Source organism: Osmia bicornis, chromosome 10 (assembly GCF_907164935.1).
Source record: "Osmia bicornis bicornis chromosome 10, iOsmBic2.1, whole genome shotgun sequence".
In the NCBI taxonomy this organism is placed as follows: Eukaryota; Metazoa; Arthropoda; class Insecta; order Hymenoptera; family Megachilidae; genus Osmia; species Osmia bicornis.
The window spans coordinates 2,971,453-2,991,313 of NC_060225.1; the positions used below are offsets into that span (position 1 = coordinate 2,971,453).

Below are 19,861 nucleotides of genomic sequence, written 5' to 3' on the forward strand. Positions count from 1 at the left end.
AAACGCATTGGCACAAACGCATTCATTATTCATGAATAACGAATAATTCCACCTTGTTCTTAATTTAAGACGATGTAACATTTGTTGCACGTTTCCCTCTATACCAACGCTGTGCCAATGCGTTTGTTCACGACCACGACCGACGCTGAAAGCCAACGCTCTCGTGGTTCGGCCCGCGATAAAGGCGCGCTCTGATTGGCCAGTATTTTTCGTTGATAACTCAAAAACAAAGCTTCAGGAAAATGTTGTTCAGAATCACCCCAACAACCTCCCATTTCTGGGAGTTACCGAAGTTACGGGACACCCTGCATACATATATGTATATTGCAGTTCATGAGAAACCATACTTACTAGATGACGAGATTTCGCTCGTTTTTACTTTACGCATATGACTGTGTTTCGGTTATATATACTTTATAATCTATGGTAATTCGGGGAAACCCGAGAATATATACCCTGTGGTCAGAAAATTTTACAATTTTTTATTCTTGATTCATCTTTCCTTCATTACACGAAAATTAGGAGTTGCACGTTGCACGTTGTACGGGCTTTACTTGTAAAACAACAAGCAGCGAATCAGCAGTCCATGTCTTTGTATACTTTTACAGATTGGCTGAAATGGTTTGCAAAGTCTCCAGAGGGAATCGATAGGTTGATTTGGTTATTGATACTGATACAGATGAATTAGAAGAATATGAGGCGGATTTAGAGGAAGATGCAGAAGAAGTAGGTTATGCCTCTGAACCCACTACTGATATTTTAGACCAGGTATTCATCTTTAGAGCCTCCGCAGACTGCAAACTTTTTATCGGCCGATAGTTTGGTCGGGTCAGCATGAAGAGTATCGGCCGATAAATAAGTTTGATGGGCTATACGATTGCATTCAAACTAAACTATCCATCTCTTTCCACCCTGTTTCTTCTTTCACCAACCCGAGTACATATACAGTAAAACCTGGATATATGCAACATCGCTATCCCCTCCACTTGGGGGGATTCCCCTAAGCCGAACCGAGCCGCTCGGCGAGGAAACCGTGTAATATGATCCGACCGTAATATCGGTGTGACTAATACTAATTGAACGATAAAACTTTTTTATTTTTAACTTTTTCTTAATGAAACTTTTACTAACGCATTTGTGAGATTTTTCTGATTAAAATGGTACCAAACACGATATGATTTGAATTATATTATGATAAGATTTTGTAATAATTTTACAAAATTATTAGAATAAGATGACAGTATAAATATAGATAATATCTATAACATGGATAAACAATAATAATAAAATAAACAATATAGAATTGACACCTCGATTACATATGTATAAGGCAGGTCGTACACCTACATCAAACACGCAACATGCAACATGCGACGTGTTGTGTACGAACGTAGAATAGGTAACGCGGCACGGTACAAACGATTTGTACGGACGCAGAATCGACACCTCGCTTGGATATATGCAACATTAAATGCCCAGAATCGACACCTCGCTTGGATATTTGCAACGTTTAAATGCCCAGAATCGACACCTCGCTTGGATATATGCAACGTTTAAATGCCCAGAATCGACACCTCGCTTGGATATATGCAACGCCTGGGTCCCAATGTTTGTTGCATATATCCAACTTTTACTGTATGTATATTCCATCCTTCTTTTACTAACCGCTGTCACTGCTCAGTCAAGCGTAAAATTTATTACCCTAAACATCGGCTTCGCGCTTTCATGGACCTCTCACTCATTTCTCGTACCTCTCACTTTGCGGGCGACTTCAAACAAAGAAGAGGGGACAGTTGCTTATTTCGAAGCAATACTGCGAACTCATCGTTAAATTGGGATCTAAGATAGTAAGAGCTGCACCTACTAAATGTAACGATCCCGTAATAAGGATTTGATATTTCTCGTCGTTATTGTGATTAACTTCCTTTTCAAAATTCTTTTTTATATCCTGGAAAACTTCATTAACGCTATTTTTAACTAGTGAATCCGTTCCCCATATATTGGCATTAATTTCACACTTATGTCTTTGTTCATCCATCGACGAACAGTTCGTTTCATCGTCTATACTTTTAATCCCTGCAAAATTTGGTACAAAATATGCTTTATAAAAATGTAAAGATTTTAACGGTACTAATAACTTTTCCGAATCGCGAGTCCCAGATGTATTAAAAATTAGAAACCTCTTCCCCCTTCTTTTACTAATTACATCGTTAAACCAAGAAATACAACATTCGCTACTTTCAATCGTGTGCGCACCATCTAAGAAAAAATTAGCAATACTAGTTTCTAAAATTTGCATTCTACCTGGCCATTTACAAGAAGATATACCTACTGCAATTTTATCCATGAATATTATGTTTGACTTTATGACTCTATTTAGCTGAGTATTTTCTTTATACTTATTGTAAAATTGATTATCATTTTCAGCATTATGCAGAATATCTGAATATTTATCTGTTTTAGTCATCCATGTAGTAGCCATTTGAATAGCCAAGGATGCATTCTGTTGTTGGATATTACTTGTTATCTTCAGAATAGGTGAAAGATTTCCCCATCTATATTCTTCAAAGGGACAAACAAGATCTAACATACAATTCTTTTCTACAGCTCTCTTCTCTAATACACACATTGCTCGAGGTAGCTGTGGAACGGTGAAAGCAGTGGTTTTTGGCTTAAAAATTCCGGACTTTTGATAAGCTATGTCCTCGATAGTATTACCTAATGTAGATGTATGATCTAATGCTAAACTAGTTATACCCACACAGACAGTATTTCTTACAATATTTGTACAATCATTTTCCCCCCCAATTCCAACTTCAATTATAGCAACATCCACGTTAGCATCTAAAAATACGTTAAACATTAAAATTGTAATAAATTTAAAATACGTAGGCATATCAAATTCATGTTCTTTCCTATCTTCTAGTTTCTTATAAACTTTCCAAAAGTGTTGGCTGAAACATATTTCACTTAATGGTTGTCCATTTATTCTTATACGTTCTCTTACATTAACCAAATGTGGAGAACTGAAAAATCCTGTGCTAAAGTTGTGTTCACGCAAGATAGCTTCTGTATATGCACAAGTGGAACCCTTTCCTTTTGTACCTGCTACATGTATAACAGATAAAGTATCCAATTTTTCACATGTAATACCACATCTATAAAAATTATATTCATACACAAAGTATATGTATAAGATTATTACCTAAGACAACAAAAAGAAAGAATCCTTACCGGAGTAAATATTTTTTTGTTTCAGATAATTTACTAAAATCATTAGGATTGTTTTTTACTCCTGATTTTAAATAGCGAGCAGTGCTTTGTAAATTACATAATGCTTTCAAAGCAGCCTATATGCAAATATAATCGGTACATGAATGATAACAACTTCTTACATATTGTTTCTTTGTTTGTAGTTAACTTGATTAAAACAAATTAAGTGAGAATGATATACCTCGTATGAATTATCATCCTGAAGGATATTATTGAATTTGTGTTCCATGATTATATGTTATATTACGTTTGAATTATTTAAATAAATAATTAATTCCGTCTCTATCTCATATCAGTGCTCCATCTCCACTGATCTCCACTCTCAGCGCATGCGTATATAAGCGCGACGCTCAGCGGCACAGCCGACTCTAGTCAATTTTTCAATGTTCAACGACGAAATGTGGCTAAACTACTGATCCCATCGAAAAATGCTACAGAACTTTTTGCTTCAATTTTTCGTGGTCTATCCAACGGTGTACAGGTCTTCAGGGTATTTTTTAACACCTTGTATAATAACATTATTGGCCGGTGTAAATAGTTCAAAGGATTGCTATGTTGGTAGCAGCTAAATCAGTACACCTAAAAATTGGTAAATGGTACGTCAAAATTGTTCTATTAGTACCCAACAATAGAAACAAAAACGTTAAATTGCTAATGCATGTATATATATTTTATCTATTGAAAATTATGAAAGTATAAATTAACAAGAAAAATGAAATTAAAAATATATTTGTTTTTTGATGAAAACTTTGATAATTAAGGTTATGTAATAGTAAATAATACAGTTTTAAGAATATGAAATATTGTACTATCATTGAATTTGATTTATTTATAGCACGATCAAATATTAACATATGATATATTATACACGCAAATAATTCTGTGTGATATTATCTGTTCCACAATTTTTTGGTATATTTTGCAGGCAAGCAATTTGACAGATTTAATTGCTGATTATTGAAAGTCAGAACTATATGAACAACTATAAATTATTTGAAAGTAAATCTAAATCACTGAAATGGGTTCTGGACAAAGTGCTCGTAAACTGACTATAAATAATGAAGAAATAGGTGTTATTGGAATATCAGAATCAGTTGTAGAAAGATTAACTCAAAAAGCAAATGAAAAAAATGATTTGGGGACTGAAGTAAGATCTACTACTTATAAAGCACCATCTTCTAGCCAAAATGTATCTCCACAGTTCTCTCAAAGTGGTGATACAGCAGTGACTTCTGGATATGTCACATCTTATCCACAATTAACAATAACTGCCCTTAAAATACAGCAACAGAAAGAACAGGAACTTCGTAACCAAGACCAATATTGGCAAAAGCGTTTGGAAAATTTGCAACACAGGCATGCAAAAATTAATCATATTATAGATGTAGAATATAAAAAAGCTGTAAATGAATTACAAAAAAATGGTATGTATACTATAAGAGTTATTTATATTTAAAGCTTGATCTGCTATTATTTCTTTATAACTTATACACGTAATATAGATTGATAACGATAATGTTACTTTTGATATTACTTTTTACAGATAGTAAGAATTTAAATATTCAAGATACTGTACAACCATGCAAAAACAGTTCTGAAAAAGTACTCAAATGTTATCAAGATAACCCTAAAGAAATTTTGAAGTGTTCTGATCTGGTTGAAGAATTCTCTTCTTGTGTAGATGAACGTCGTGCGCGTGTGATTGCAGCACGTTGTTAATATATTTTAATATGTAATACTGATAGTGTTCATTTAAATTTAATGTTCTTTAAAATAATAATTTTAGTCATTGGAAATAAATTATCTAGTACATAATAAAAGTTTGATTATTTCTTTCTACATTAAGGCAGAGCCTAACTTAGAACCTACTATCCTTGCTCAATTTAAAGAACGGAAAATAGTTTTGTTTGATCAAGTAATAATAAAGTTATTGTTTCATGATGGCCTGCTGTAAAATATAATCACATCATTTTTCCTTCAATCATTTATTTTTTTGTATTTTACATTATGCATATTAATTATTATAAGTTTATTTTTATAAATTTTTTTGTTCTTTTACTTATTTTAATTTTAGGCAATTATATGTCATCATTTATCTAACAATCCACAAAAGAACATAAAACGCATATTGTTAGCCAAAAGTTAACGTGTTTCCTACGCCTCCAGTTCTAGATCTCGGTACAACAGTGTCCGAAAACCGAACTGTTATTTCAGCAACTGCCATGTTTCCGGTAAGAAATTGGGACAAATTTTCAACACCAGCACGTGGTTGACGATCGAATGGGTATCCCATGGATCGCGCATCCGGATATTTCTTATCTCTTAATCCACAAAAACTCGAAGCATCTTTGCAACCAGTTGGTTCGTCTTGTTGGACCTAAACATGAACGTTGTAAAATAAATTAATTCAACAAGGAAGCAAGTACGGACGAGAAAAAAAGCACTGAATTAATTTACACATCTATGACTTTCGAAGAAAAGAGCTACAATTGAAAAGAATTTTATTATAGATTACACTTACAGCATCACCCTTGTAATCAGACACCATAACAAACAGTTCCATTGGGAAGCCTTCTTTGTTTCCTTTAGGCACCAACATGTGTTGTGGCCATCCACATCCACAGAAATTGAATGGTTCCAATGTTCCGTTTGCGGTAGGTCTATTTTCATCTAAATTGCGGAAAGTTCTTTCGAAGGGTATAGTTACAGAGGACTCCGATGATCGATGTTCAAATGTATTCTGACCAGGTTTAACTGCAAGGTCAAATCGATGTACATTAGAATTCCCACATATGAATTAACAAAATATAAAATTGCCATGAAGATAAATTAATAGAAATTATTACGCTATACAGGGTGTCTGCACTAAAGTGTGACAGGCGTTTTATTTCGTAACTATTGATGACATGAAAAATTGTTTATATGGAAATTGTACGGTACAGTGGGGCCTATGTTTTGGCGTAAACGAAAATTTATTTACATTATTAGTTTAAAAGATATGATGGTCAAGTTTCGTTTTTTAAATGGAACTATATATTTTTTTTCAGATCATGTGATAGTGCTTTTCAAGACGAATTCATTAAGCTGTAATGTATGCACCCGATTTTAATTAGTTTTCAAGATATAACGTTTATAAATTTCCCGATTTTCAGTGGATACGTCTCGGTTTGAGTAGCAAGTCGTAAAAGCAGCCCTATTGTTGCGGTTTCTTATTCTTTGGGTCTGCCGTTCCTAGTCCCCCACTGTGGCACCGCTACAATAGGGCCACTTTTACGACCTGCGGCTCAAACTAAAGGCTGGTTCAGACACGGCTAGTAGTTCAGTCGAGTGGGGAGTAGCTACTTACTACTAAACCGTTTAGTGCATAGAAAAGTGTCCGGACTAGTACAGTTGAGCTTTGAAAATCAAGAGTTCAAGATATATCCCTTGACTAAAGAAATGCGTCCGGACAGGTCTGTCCCGAAGGCTAGTTAGTGGTGGGGGAAGCCTACTCGACCAGCAAAATCCAATGAAACGGATCGACTCGACTAAACCGTTTTACTAAACTACTCGACTAAACTCTAGTGTCCATACACTAAACTACTCACCACTCGACTAAACTACTAGCCGTGTCTGAACCAGCCGTAAGAGGTATCTACTGAAAATCGGGAAATTTGTAAACGTTATATCTTGAAAACTAATTAAAATCGGGTGTATATATTAAAGCTTAATGAATTCTTCTTGAAAAGCACTATCACATGATCTGAAAGAAAATATACAGTTCCATTTATACAAAGACCATCATATCTTTTAAACTAATAATGTAAATAAATTTTCGTTCACGCCAAAACATAGACCCCATTGTGCCGTGCAATTTCTATATAAACAATTTTTCGTATCTTCAATAGTTACGAAATAAAACGCCTGTCACACTTTAGCGCAGACACCCTGTATGTATTGCGTGTTTGATTCATTTTTTCATATAGAATATACAGGGTGTTCGACAACAGGTGGGAGATTTTTTAAGGGGTGATTCTAAGGATTAAAATAATAATCAAGAGGAATGAAATAGCGTTCGCGGCTTTGTTTTTCAGTAATTAATGTTTAAAAATTTCCAGTAAAAAGCGCCTAAAACTTGCAATCTGCCCAGCACCGACGTCAGGGCAGCTGGGGTGGGTACAGTCATAACCATGAATCATTGAATAGTAGAAACTGACCACGTGCTATTCTGTTTCTCGGTACTGCAGCATTCTGGTTTCTCTTCTTGGTTATGACTGTACCCACCCATGCTGCCCTGACGTCGGTGCTGGGCAGGTTGCAGATTTTAGGTGCTTTTTATTCGAATTTTTAAACGTTAATTACTGGGAAACAAAGTCGCAAACGCTATTTCGTTACTCTTGATTTTCGTCTTATTTTGATTCCTAGAATCACCCCTTAAAAAATCTTTCACCTGTTGTCGAACACCCTGTACTTACTTGTTACAGGGAATTTGTCCATTTCGATCATTAGGTTCTTTTGTTGTCTGAATGTGTAAGGCAGTCCACGCTCATCTTCCTTGGGAGCGATAAAGATGCGAACCGTGCCCCTTTGTGGTGTATTGTTACGATTATTGACGACAATCTTGTACGAGAAGTCTGCGTGATTTAAATGAGTGAATCTAGCGAGTACTGGACCACGAGGAGTGAAATCAAGTCCACGCGATAGATCTACGTCGCTCTTGGTCCAGAAAGTGTTCAGCACGTTGCGTTGTTGATTAGTTGTCAGTCCAACATCAGCTATTTCAATACCTGGGAAGTCCAACTGTAAAGAGCAATTAAGTTATACAGGTTGTCTCAAAGATTATGTAAAGCACCTGGTTATCAAAGTGAGATTTCTTTTAAAGTTTGACATAGTATGCAATCAGTGGCGCCCATTCAGGGGCTTAAAATTTTTAAGAAAAACAGACAAGGTAGTAATATGAAACGATAAATCTCTAGTTAGATTGTAAAAATTGTTAAACTACATAGCAGCTTTACTCATCCAAACGGATATTACTAGGGACACCGGGCTGCGGCGCCCCTCACAGATCTAGCGCCCTGGACGATTGTCCGCCGCCACCCCCCCCCCCCCCCCCCCCCCCACCCACTAACGCCGGCACTGGATGCAATGATGTAAAAACATCCTTTGAACGTTTTACCTGTTGTACAGTGTAGTTAGGTAAAGTGTTTTTATGCTCCTGGAAAACGTCATCAACGAAAGCATGCCATCTGTAGAACACAGGATCCCTCATGGCAGTTGCTGAATCACCCATGATACCAAAACTCTCCTACAAAGAAAGGAATGAATTATTAAATTACAATGTCATATATTGATCATCTAAGAGCCCCTTTAACTTACTAGATAACGGTGGTCCGGATCGTGACAATAAGAAATAGCAACATGACCAAAATTATGAAGATCACCATAGACGTTTTGATTAGGAGAGAGTATACTAGCTTCCATTATGTTCCCAAGCACATCAATTCCATTTTTCTCTGTCAATGGTATTCTTTCACCTCTGGTGTTGATTACAGATCCTGTATGAATCGCCTCAAAGATACGATCACGCCATCTTTCCAGATCCTGAATATCGAAATCCAATTCATCCACCTGTCGATTGACGTCCTTGAGGACAGCACCACTTGGTCGAGCTGGCCATGTACGACTAGCAACTAGGGAATCTAGTTTTGGGAAGTAACCTTCTGGAATCGGTTCACGCCAATTGATGAACCTCTTCACTCGTCCAAGTCGGTTGCACAAGCGTTCGCAGTTGTATCTGAACATGTTATGTTTCGATTATAACTAGTTCTGGTTGAATAAGTTACTATCGTGTTTCTCACTGTTTACCTAGCCATCACTTGTTGATGCATGTAATAAAACAACTCTCCACGTCGATCCTTGTTAACAATTCTAATATCTCCTTCAAATGGATAGACCAAATGCCAATGCCAATGATGAAGATTGATTCCGATGTCTTCCCTCCAGTAAGCCACGCGGTGTTCCTCATCAAGATCTGAAGCGGTGTAATCTCGAGGGATTTCAATTGGTATCTGTAAACGATAAAAATATTTATTAGTACTGGCTATGATTCAAATTTGGCATCTGACAAGAATTTAGAATATTAAGAACAAACTGAAATACTAAGTAACTGTAATTAACTGTAATTATTATGAATTAATTTATTCAGAAACTATTTATGTACCCTTGAACCAGGAGGAACGATATTAGCTTCCTCCCTCGCCCTAGAAAAGATACCACTATCCATATATTTATCAGGGAATACTTCAGTTAATGGTGGTACTGGTAAGTCTTTAGTATCAGGACGATGAAGTATCGCTACTGAAAGCGCATAGATAAACATATTCGGATTCAGACGATCACGGCAATAAACTGCGACAGACAAGAAATCCTCGTACGTTCTCATACCTGTAACGGAAAATGCAACGAATAAATCAATGAACTGTACTTTTATCATAAAGTGAAATCCAAAACGTACCCATGAAAATATCAATAAGACGAGCAGCTACTCTTCGATGTGCTGGAATAAAAAGTGAGAAGGGTTGATTACGTCCAAGTTGCATAGGAATACTCAGATCCGGAAGCGTAATTTGCTTCACTTGAAGCTTCGATTCTGCGTCATCACCGAAACGATTGAACACTTGGGTAGCAACGGAACGGTATCTATCAGGCTGAACCAAAAAAATGTACTATTTAATATAAAATTGTTATACCAGTCAATTTAGCTAAAAGTAACTATAGATCCATTTGAAAAAGTATTAATTTTTTTGAATTACAATACTTACCAAATAATTAGGTGGTATATCAAAGGCAACCTTTTCATCTCCCTTAGGCACATAAACTGGTTCAGCTGGACGATCGAACAAATAAAGGATACCCCTTTTATCGCTTGCCATTCTGATTGTTTAAATTTAACAACACCGGCAAAAATAAACGAGATCAAGAGAGATCAACCTCAACTTCAATTAGAACCTACACGTATTAAAAATGCAAGGTAAAGAAATATTGTTAGACTAGAACGCTTAATAGCGTTCTATTGAAATGTATGATAGTTGCAAGCTTTATATAAGAACTTGGACAGGATATGATTCTCTTCGTGAACCGCAAAATCCGACATATACATCTAAGATAAGTTAGTAATTGAGGATAATAACGTGTGAACCCACAACCGCATCCAAAGCATTGTTTTTCCTGTTTTTGAAGGAAATAGATTCCGATTAGGTGTTTACAGTTAAATATAAAAATACTTATTCGTTTTAGGGTCTTTAATATTAGAAAAATTATTTTTGAATTGAAAATAAAGTAGAAAAATAAATAAAGAAAGATGAAACACACACTCACGTGCAATATAAGCTTTTCTTGATTAAGAGTAAGTTGAAAGTGCTAGGAGAGCAAGGAAAAATTGTCTTATTTGTATGGAATTAATAAGAATTCATAGTTTTAAGAACAGTATTTATTTTTTCATATGTAAGATAAAATAAGTCATAAAACATGTACATCAATAAGTGACTGTTGCCTTTGTCTATTTTCTTACATAAATAAACAACGTAGATAAAAACATTAAGTGTTTTAACGAAAGAGGAGATCGTGGTAATTAAGTCAACAATTACAATACTGTCAACTGAACGTAACGAGCACCGTGTAGTACAAAGTTCACGGTGCAATTCCTCGTGTCATACATAATTGTTATCATTGCTTCCTCCTGCTTCATTCGAGGTATTCAATTTCTTTCCACTAAGAACCGCTTGGATCTCATGGTAAGTTCTACCCTTCGTTTCCGGCACAAACAACACCACCATATGAAAGGCTAAGAGGCAAGACACCGAGAAGAAATAATAAACCGTGTAGGAGCCAAGACTATCACCGATCACCTGGTACAATTTCGAGACAGTAAATCCTAGTAAACCATCGAAGATGGTAATAATGGCACCAGCAGCGCCTTTCACCTCGGTTGGGAACAATTCCCCTATTAAAGTGTTTGTTAAAGTACCAAGACCAATTTGAAAAGTCACTTGAAAGATGATCACATCGATGACAGGAAGAAGATTCACCGCAGAGACATCGATCCCTTTCTCATCGAGCATCAGATAAATAGCCAAAATGGCCAAAGTGACAAACGAGCCAAAAGTAGAGATCATCAGGAGTAATCTTCTACCAGCACCCTCGACAGTGGCAGTAGCTAGACCTCCAGATACAAGACCAACAGCTAGAACCAAGATGGTAGCGAAATTCGAATCAATACCAACTTCTGCCTTTTTGAATAACACTTCTAGATACTGCATGGTACTAAAATTCCCGCTAAGTTGCTGCGCTGCAACCAAACCAATGACTATACTCAAAGCCTTTGCATTGTTTGGTAAGAACAACATTCTCAGCTTGACCGACCAGGTCTGTCTCAGCATCTCCATGCTCTGACTAGGACCCGAAGACGCGTGAGACTTGCATGAATCTTCTCTTGATACGCTACGAAGAAGGAGGTTCAATTCTCTTTTAGCTTCGTTAGGGTCGCGGATCCCTTTGAAAAAGGCCAACGACCTACAGGCTTCTGCCTTGCGGCCCCTGGACGCTAAGAAATGAGGACTCTCCGGGAACCACATGAAACAGGCGATGAATAAAACTGGTATAGCAAGCAGAATAGCTGCTAGGATTTCGAAAGACACCCAAGGACCTATGCTGCAGGTAAACAAGGAGCCAGTGAACACGTTCACTGCTATTAGAGTACCAAGAGCTCCTCTGATGTTGGTGTCCGCCACTTCTGAGACGTACATGGGGTTTGTGGTGTATGAAATTCCAACACCTACACCGAGTATCACACGAGATACGTACAGAGCTTCAACAGTTTTCGCGAACAACACGATGAGCCAACCAACGATGAAGAAGCCACTTGATATCATTAAGCAACGTTTACGACCGAATCTATCGGATAAGGAGGCTCCTAAAAATGGGCCGATCATGGAACCGATTACCGTTAGAGACACGATCCATGAACCTTCGTCGTCTGTTAATTTCAATGGCATGCTGCTGTCGCCGGAAGTCAGCCGGGAGAGAGAGGTCGTTGTCCATCCGTACACTGTTCCAACAGCCATCATGGACATAGTTGCTGAAATGTAAAAGATTTAAGATACTTTTCAAGTCTTCTTCTATGATTGTCTTTATACAGGGTGTTCGACAACAGGTGGGAGATTTTTTAAGGGGTGATGTTAGGGATCAAAATAAGACGAAAATCAAGAATGACGAATTAGCGTTTGCGGCTTTGCTTTCCAGTAATGAACGTTTAAAAATTCGAGTAAGAAGCGCCTAAAACCTGTAACCTGCCCAGCACCGACGACTGAACGTCAGGTTAGCAGGGGTAGGTACAGTCATAACCAACAATGATTCTTGGTTAAAACAAAGCTGCAAACGCTATTTTGTTATTCTTGATTTGCGTCTTATTTTGATCCCTAGAATCACCCCTTAAAAAATCTTCCACCTGTTGTCGAACACCCTGTATTAAAGACGAAGACTCACCAGAAATACACGCCAGATATTGTCGCCATTGTGTCCTGCTGCTTTCTTGATGTTTATCTTCAAATGATACCACGTATGATCCAGTATTGCTCATATCCGCATCCTCCTTCACTCCGTCAATCTATCAAAAAGAATGAGACTACTAATAGAAGCTAGGTTGAATATATCATATTCTTTCTTTGAAACCAATATGGTTCCACGTTCTTAATCACATCTTATCAAATATTTACATACAAAATATCTACACTTGTCGATATGAGAACGCACGCAAGCATAAAGTAGCAATATACTATATTACATTTATAGTAAGAATGTAACCGACAGTAAAAGAACAACGGAGGTGACAATTCAAAATTGATTAAAAAGAGCTTTTGATAGGAAAAATGTAACTGCGAAGCAATTTTAAACGAATATTTTGTATATTTTGAATAAAATATTATTATACTAAAAACGATTGTATTTTAATTAAACAGCATTTATAAGACATCTATAGGGTATATGTAAGATACCTTTAGGGCGTTTGTGAAATATCTTTAGGGAAGTATTTCCCAACCTAATATGCCCCACCTAAGCCTTTCTAAAATTCTTATACCCCCTGTGTAACATATACATAATTTTTAATATTTAAAAATTGAATTGTTCACTGAAGAAACTTAAATAATAGGTTTCAGGAAGAAATCACTAGGAAATTGTTGAGGAAACACAGTAAGTAAATTTTCAAAACATATAATGGAGAACTGATATTCAAGTACGAAATAATTTTAATGAAAGATTGTTCTATATTATTTTAATTATAAGTAATTATTTATTACTTATATTTAGTGAGATCCTTGCGCTTGATGCTTGCTGCAAAGTAGCGACTGAGAGTCGCCATACGATTAACTTACACTCTGGACGAGTCCATTTTTGAATTGCCATCCTTAACAATCAAATTGCCCCCCTGTGGGGCGTGGGCCCCACGTTGGGAAACACTGCTTTAGGGCATTCATAAGACATCTTTAGAACGTCTGTAAGGCATCTGCAGGATATCCGTATGTTAGCGTCAGTACGTGTGCAAGGATTGACATGTGGGGCTTTGACTTGGTTTTCAAGGATATTGAAGGTGTCGATGTCGGAACCCTATGTCTGTCATCGGACTTGGATCTGTGGACTCCGTCCCTTATGGCTGGTTCAGACACGGCTAGTAGTTTAGTCGAGTGGCGAGTAGTTTAGTGTATGGACACTAGAGTTTAGTCGAGTAGTTTAGTAAAACGGTTTAGTCGAGTCGATCCGTTTCATTGGATTTTGCTGGTCGAGTAGGCTTCCCCCACCACTAACTAGGCTTGCCCCACCACTAACTAGCCTTCGAGACAGACCTGTCCGGACGCATTTCTTTATTCAAGGGATATATCTTGAACTCTTGATTTTCAAAGCTCAACTGTACTAGTCCGGACACTTTTCTATGCACTAAACGGTTTAGTAGTAAGTAGCTACTCCCCACTCGACTAAATTACTAGCCGTGTCTGAACCAGCCATTAGCCTAATCAATCCCCCACATTTACCCCTTTAAAGATGCACAGATTTTTCCTCGTTTTTTCCAGGGCTTAATTATATAAATTAGCGACAAACTCATTACAGCTTGTGCCTACCGTCGTGTCGTTACGTACCGAAGCCCCAATATTGATTAAAAGCGAGATCGCTCTTTTGAGCCCGACTTTTATGCAATTATTATTGCTCAAACGGCAAGTGCACACTCCGCACTCTGCGCAGAGTGGTTCCGGCATACAACATCCGATCTGCCATCGCGTTGAAAAGCATCAGAGAATCGAACCGAACTGATAGTATGTATCCAGCCTAATGCTGCAAATTCTGTCCAGTTCACATTTTTCAAAAAAAGGAAAAGAGATTCGTTTTAATAGCGTAATGTGATTGGGAATGCGGCAAATTTTGTCCAGACATATTATTCAGAAAAAAAGAAATCCGTCTTATTTTAACACGGAAATGTGATTGCTAATGCTGCAAATTCAGTTGAGTTCACATGTTTCAAAAAAAAAAGAAAGGTGATATATTTTACTAGGGTAATACAATTGCTAATGCTGCAAATTTTGTGCAGACATATCATTCAAAGAAAAAGAGAGGGATTTATTTCAATAGGGTAATATGATTGTTAATGCTGAAAATTCTGTACAGTTCACATTTTTCAAAAAAGGGAAAGGCGATTCTTTTTAAAAGCGTAATGTGATTGGGAATGCTGCAAATTCTGTCCAGACATATGATTCAAAGAAAAAGAAAAGGATTTATTTTTAAATAGGGTAATATGATTGTTAATGCTGAAAATTCTGTACAGTTCACATTTTTCAAAAAAGGGAAAGGCGATTCTTTATAAAAGCGTAATGTGATTGGGAATGCTGCAAATTTTGTCCAGACATATTATTCAGAAAAAAAGAAAGGGATTTATTTTTAAATAGGGTAATATGATTGCTAATTCTGTATAATTTACATTTTTCAAAAAAAGATAGGAGAGTGAGTTTGACACGAAAATGTGATTGTGAAAAAAGGGGATTTATTTTAACACCAAAATGTGTTGTCAATGCTGCAAATTCTATCCAGACATATTATTAAAAAAAAAAGAAATTTCTAGTTTGAAGAAAATAAGAATAATTTTTAAATTCTTTTAAGTTCTGCCGACCTTTTATATTCGCTGCTTGCTCTTCGCCGATATTTATCATGTATTAAAACGTTCTTACCTTCAACTGAAGCATAAAACCATGAATTTTAAATAAAAAAGAAACGGAAGAAAAGCTGTCAGTGTTACTTTTGTTTATTTTATTCTTCGTAGATACAAGTGTGCGATAGAAAATGTTGTAACGGTTCAGTGATTCTGTTCCAAGAAGTTTTACATAAAAATCTGTAAATTAAAAATTTCCATTTCATTCTCAACCATCTGATTGCTTTAATTTTATAATTTATGTTCTGTATCATTGTTTTACTGATTAGAAATAAATTAAAAGACAGAATTCTTCCGATTTATAATGGTAATACAAAAATTGAAATAATTCATTAAATTTACATAATAATGTTTAATCGCGAATGAAGAAAATAAGAAAATAATAAGAGAAAAGTAAAAGCAATATTTACAAAATTGTATAAAACTGGAGTTCTTCTCGATCTTTCCATTGTTCATGAAAAGTAAGAGAACCAACGTTTCACTTTCAAAGCCGAAGTAGGACTGTTCGGATTCGAATTCGTTTTTGGAATAAGGTCGAAATTGATAAATATTACCAGTGTTTGAATGCTAAGGACAAATTTGAAATATTCTAGAAAAAAGGACGTTTTTGCTCAAGTACAGAAATATTTACATACTTCTACATCGGTACGATGGAAACATTTCTAACGGATAACAGACTTGAACGTTATTTAATAGAATACTATATAATTAACCATGTGAATTGCTTTTTTATTTATTTGCTTCAAGAAATACGCTTTAAATAATCCTGTTATTGTCGTTAGCTTGATATATTCGCAGATACTGACATAATTTTACGTCGTTTCTTATTCTATTTGTAGTTAAATATTTTTTTTTATTTTATTCTTCCTCGTATATGTAAACTTTATAGTTTCTCTTATAAAAGGGTACAGAAGTATGAATTTAACTGAATAATTGAATAACCAAACAAATTCATATTATATAGACATAATATGATAAGTAAATAAAAATGTTGCTCTAACGTTTTATGTATCTTTTTTAGAAATAACAGTGTAATAAAAAAGAAGGTTAAAGTAAGAAAGAAATCTTTCAATTTCATCTTGTATAAGAAATAATTAGTTCAGTATGACTCAAGAGTGATTCAATTTCTACCAGGCTCACGCTATTAATACTAAGTTTCATCCAGGATGAAATTCAATACCATCAAAGTATCAAATGTATCACATTTGATACCATGAAACGAACGATACTGATCTATCTCTCAACTTATTCTGAATACATTTGAAGCATTAATAAAATTAAAATATGTATAAGTATGAATTAGAATAAATACAGAATCCCGAACGAATGATCATCTTATTTTATTCGTTATTTACTTTTTATTTTACTCTTCAGAGAACGCTTATACTGTAAAATGTAATATGAAAGTTAATTATAATAAAAAAAAACCTGCGCTAGAAATATCAAACCCGGAAGCATGCGTGTAAAGCGGGTTGCGTATGCGCAGGCGCACTCGATCGTCAATTTTTCTACTGCACGCGGCCTCGTGTTAGATAACATAACCTAACCAGACCCTACAGCAAAGAAACTTCACATACAAAAACTCGGACATATGATAATACTTATTAATAGAATTGCTAACACTCACCAGTCCATTATTAGTTTCTGTCATGACACTTCCGATTCGTTGCATAGAAAGATAAATGTTCAAAATAAATCACGGTAACGAGCAGCTTTCTTCGACTCATTTAACAAAGTTCATCATTCACTCTGATTATTTTTGTCTTGAACCATGACAACGCTTGCAAATGAACAAAACGCACTAACATCATCGATAAAGCATTGTCCACGCACATTCAACATGATTTCCTATTTCTATTTTCCTTTTTCTAAAAATCACGACGTTAGTCTCCCACTATTTAGGACATTTATAAACGTTCCAAAGTAACTTCCCGTTAGCTGAGTCAACGCGTTTGACGGACGAAAGGGCGCGAAGTGTCTGGTGCATAAGGTGCCTGAAGTTGTTGCATTCGCCTCTCATTCGCTTATGCGCGAGTATTGGTAGAGTAAGTAATTTCATAATATCGATAAAAACGATAAAGAAAGATATATTCAGATTGCTAAATTGACAGGTATGCTTCAATCACGTTACGTACCGGAGGCTAAACATAAAATGGAGGTGTGCCCTTAATTAAAGCAGGTAATTCTTTTGAATTTTTAAATAATATAAGCTACAGTATTATTACAGTTGACTTTCTTTTGTATCACCAGCAGGTATTTTATGCTCAAATGACTGTACTTACATGCATGATGCTGAAGAAGAAGAGGAAGACTTCTGTTGTTTTTGCTGATGATTTTGGAACCAGCGATCATATATCTTCAGATCTGTTGCTGATCAAGCACTTTTCAATTCACACGTTTAAACACATAAATTTCATAAAATAAGAATTTAATTATTCTTTATTAGTACTTTTTTTAAATATGTACATATTTGATTGTTGGTAATTGAAATATTAATTTTACGCGGCAATTAGGAATGTTTCATTTACAAAACGTTAAATTCTACTGTCAAATAGTAAAGCTTATCTCTGATAAGTAGAGCATACAATCTCACTTCAGAGCTATAAATATACTAAAGTTAATGATTTACAGTTCCATTCAATGCATTTGCGTTTTATCAGCAGATAGAGTATCCTGTACAATGATGCTTTCATTTGATAAATAAATTTTAATTTTTTTATTCTAATACGAAGTTTAATTTCCTTTAATTCAATCAATGAAACATTCGTTTGTAAGATTGATGATGGAGTGTTCCTGTCCTTCGCTACAAAGAAGCTCGCGATGACTTCAAGGTCATCTATAATGGTACGAAAGGACGAGAGATATTTGTCAAGTCAATAATTAAAAGAAGTTCAAGAAAATCGTAAATTTTGTAAGGTACCAAGTGGAAAATTTAAATTGAAAAATAGAGCTATCTTATTTTGAAAAATGATAATTATAGCATCCTGTACTACACACTTCTCGTTTTTACGTCTTGAACAATAAATCAATGAATACAATAGCACTCTTGTTGACGTTAAACGCACGAATTTACCTACATGTCCCAAGAGCTTGCTGGAATCTTGCGATTCTACCAGACGACTGTATTTATCCTGCTGTTAGTAATCAGGTTTATTCCAGCACGTTTGACGACCAAGCGTTCGTGCCCAATTGGCCTTAATCGGATTATCGTTAATTGCAAGTCGGTACACATTAAGCCACCACAGCGTCATTCTAATCGCGCTTTGAACAAATGTAGTTAAGTAACAGTGGTGAGGAAGATTCATCTCTGTACGGTGCAGAAATGTCATTAAAATCCATATGAGAAAATTGCGTGTATCTTACTCTTTATAATGCATGTATAAAAGAGCATAAAATGTTTTGCAAACTCGAGATATTAATAAAAATATGCAAGGACGGGACAGACGTATAGATCGATTACAAGAATCTATATTCGTTAAATATTAATAAACAAAATGTTACTAAAAACCATTAAAAAATGTAGTTTGAACCTTTAAAGTCATAAAGTGTTATAAATTGTTGCTATTTATAGAAAAATTAATGAAAATTCAATAGACGCTCAATGCGAATATTTACGCTACAATAATTATTAATAACTTAATAATTACACATAAAATATGCACTTAAATGGTTTTAGAAAATTCTACAGGAATTGTTTTTCAAGAATCAGTAATAAAAGTTCAGTTTTTAACAATAGTAAAATAATTAATGATTTTTTTTAACCTATATAACCTGTATATTTGGTGGGAAACAGTAGTGAAAGCATACCTCCTTACATATTCTGATATCCTAATACTAGGAGCAGTTCCCGGAGCCGTAATTCATAGGCGATTATTGTCGGTAAATAATTACCATCAATCCACCGTCGGTAAGTTATCATCATTTCACAGTCGGTAAGTTATCATCATTTCACAGTCGATAAGTCATTATCATTCCACAGTCGATAACCAGTTACCATCTTTTACTAGATCCAATCACCAACGAGAAACCTGAAACTGTTTTCAAACGGAGAACATTTGACCCATGTCAAAGAAGGAAGATAATGGCTCAATTAGTACTACTTACGTCTGTAAGTACAGGGTAATCCTCTCGCTACGCTACCCGAAAGGAAGTGCCGTCACAATAGAATGTAGAAGTCGACATTCCATTTCTGGCATCGCTTACTTGACTCCTGCAGCGAAGACGGCTGTGTGCGTGAAAATGTGTGTAATGAGCAAAAGACCTGTAAATAGGTCTTTAGATTTTTTTAAGTGCAAATAGTGCATGTGCAATTAGCAATTGCATCATTTTTTTAAATGGAAATGCACATCTTTTGTTGCA

The 19,861-nt window shown here is 35.5% G+C and overlaps 4 protein-coding genes and 1 long non-coding RNA gene across 14 annotated transcripts; 2 read left to right on the forward strand and 3 right to left on the reverse strand.

The window, feature by feature from the left end:
• Positions 1-1,733: 1,733 nt before the first annotated feature.
• LOC114874386 (folylpolyglutamate synthase, mitochondrial-like) lies at positions 1,734-3,603 on the reverse strand. Of its 4 annotated transcripts, XM_029183608.2 has the most exons (4): positions 3,455-3,603; positions 3,235-3,350; positions 2,333-3,158; positions 1,961-2,076 (listed from the first exon to the last, which is right to left on the reverse strand). In XM_029183608.2, exons 1-4 carry the CDS (start codon positions 3,500-3,502, stop codon positions 2,062-2,064), a joined length of 1,005 nt encoding a protein of 334 aa, XP_029039441.1. In that variant the 5' UTR covers positions 3,503-3,603; the 3' UTR covers positions 1,961-2,061. The 4 variants fall into 4 exon arrangements, with proteins under 4 accessions (XP_029039438.1, XP_029039439.1, XP_029039440.1 ...); XM_029183605.2 differs by having other exon boundaries at positions 1,734-3,158; positions 3,455-3,602; XM_029183606.2 differs by having other exon boundaries at positions 1,734-3,108; positions 3,455-3,552.
• Positions 3,604-3,671: 68 nt separating this feature from the next.
• Positions 3,672-5,093, forward strand: LOC114874388 (MICOS complex subunit MIC25). Of its 4 annotated transcripts, none has more exons than XM_029183611.2 (3): positions 3,672-3,869; positions 4,199-4,697; positions 4,817-5,093. In XM_029183611.2, the coding sequence occupies exons 2-3, from the start codon at positions 4,292-4,294 to the stop codon at positions 4,990-4,992; spliced, it is 582 nt and encodes a 193-aa protein (XP_029039444.1). In that variant the 5' UTR covers positions 3,672-3,869; positions 4,199-4,291; the 3' UTR covers positions 4,993-5,093. The 4 variants fall into 4 exon arrangements, with proteins under 4 accessions (XP_029039444.1, XP_029039447.1, XP_029039445.1 ...); XM_029183614.2 differs by lacking the exon at positions 3,672-3,869 and adding an exon at positions 3,915-3,933; XM_029183612.2 differs by lacking the exon at positions 3,672-3,869 and adding an exon at positions 3,940-4,034.
• Positions 5,094-5,285: 192 nt separating this feature from the next.
• LOC114874389 (phenoloxidase 1) lies at positions 5,286-10,322 on the reverse strand. Its single transcript, XM_046287610.1, has 9 exons — positions 10,074-10,322; positions 9,767-9,959; positions 9,473-9,696; positions 9,118-9,320; positions 8,629-9,046; positions 8,429-8,557; positions 7,728-8,052; positions 5,795-6,027; positions 5,286-5,650 (listed from the first exon to the last, which is right to left on the reverse strand). The coding sequence occupies exons 1-9, from the start codon at positions 10,182-10,184 to the stop codon at positions 5,405-5,407; spliced, it is 2,082 nt and encodes a 693-aa protein (XP_046143566.1). The 5' UTR covers positions 10,185-10,322; the 3' UTR covers positions 5,286-5,404.
• A 401-nt stretch (positions 10,323-10,723) lies between these two features.
• On the reverse strand, positions 10,724-18,957 carry LOC114874385 (facilitated trehalose transporter Tret1-like). 4 transcript variants are annotated; one of them, XM_029183602.2, is made up of 4 exons: positions 18,580-18,957; positions 17,785-18,338; positions 12,796-12,916; positions 10,724-12,388 (listed from the first exon to the last, which is right to left on the reverse strand). In XM_029183602.2, the coding sequence occupies exons 2-4, from the start codon at positions 17,788-17,790 to the stop codon at positions 10,962-10,964; spliced, it is 1,554 nt and encodes a 517-aa protein (XP_029039435.1). In that variant the 5' UTR covers positions 17,791-18,338; positions 18,580-18,957; the 3' UTR covers positions 10,724-10,961. The 4 variants fall into 4 exon arrangements, with proteins under 4 accessions (XP_029039435.1, XP_029039433.1, XP_029039434.1 ...); XM_029183600.2 differs by lacking the exons at positions 17,785-18,338; positions 18,580-18,957 and adding an exon at positions 17,130-17,219; XM_029183601.2 differs by lacking the exons at positions 17,785-18,338; positions 18,580-18,957 and adding an exon at positions 15,913-16,438.
• On the forward strand, positions 17,456-18,227 carry LOC114874390. Its single transcript, XR_003789096.1, has 3 exons — positions 17,456-17,547; positions 17,614-17,681; positions 17,753-18,227. It is a non-coding gene; the product is annotated as an uncharacterized LOC114874390 (long non-coding RNA).
• Positions 18,958-19,861: the final 904 nt, after the last annotated feature.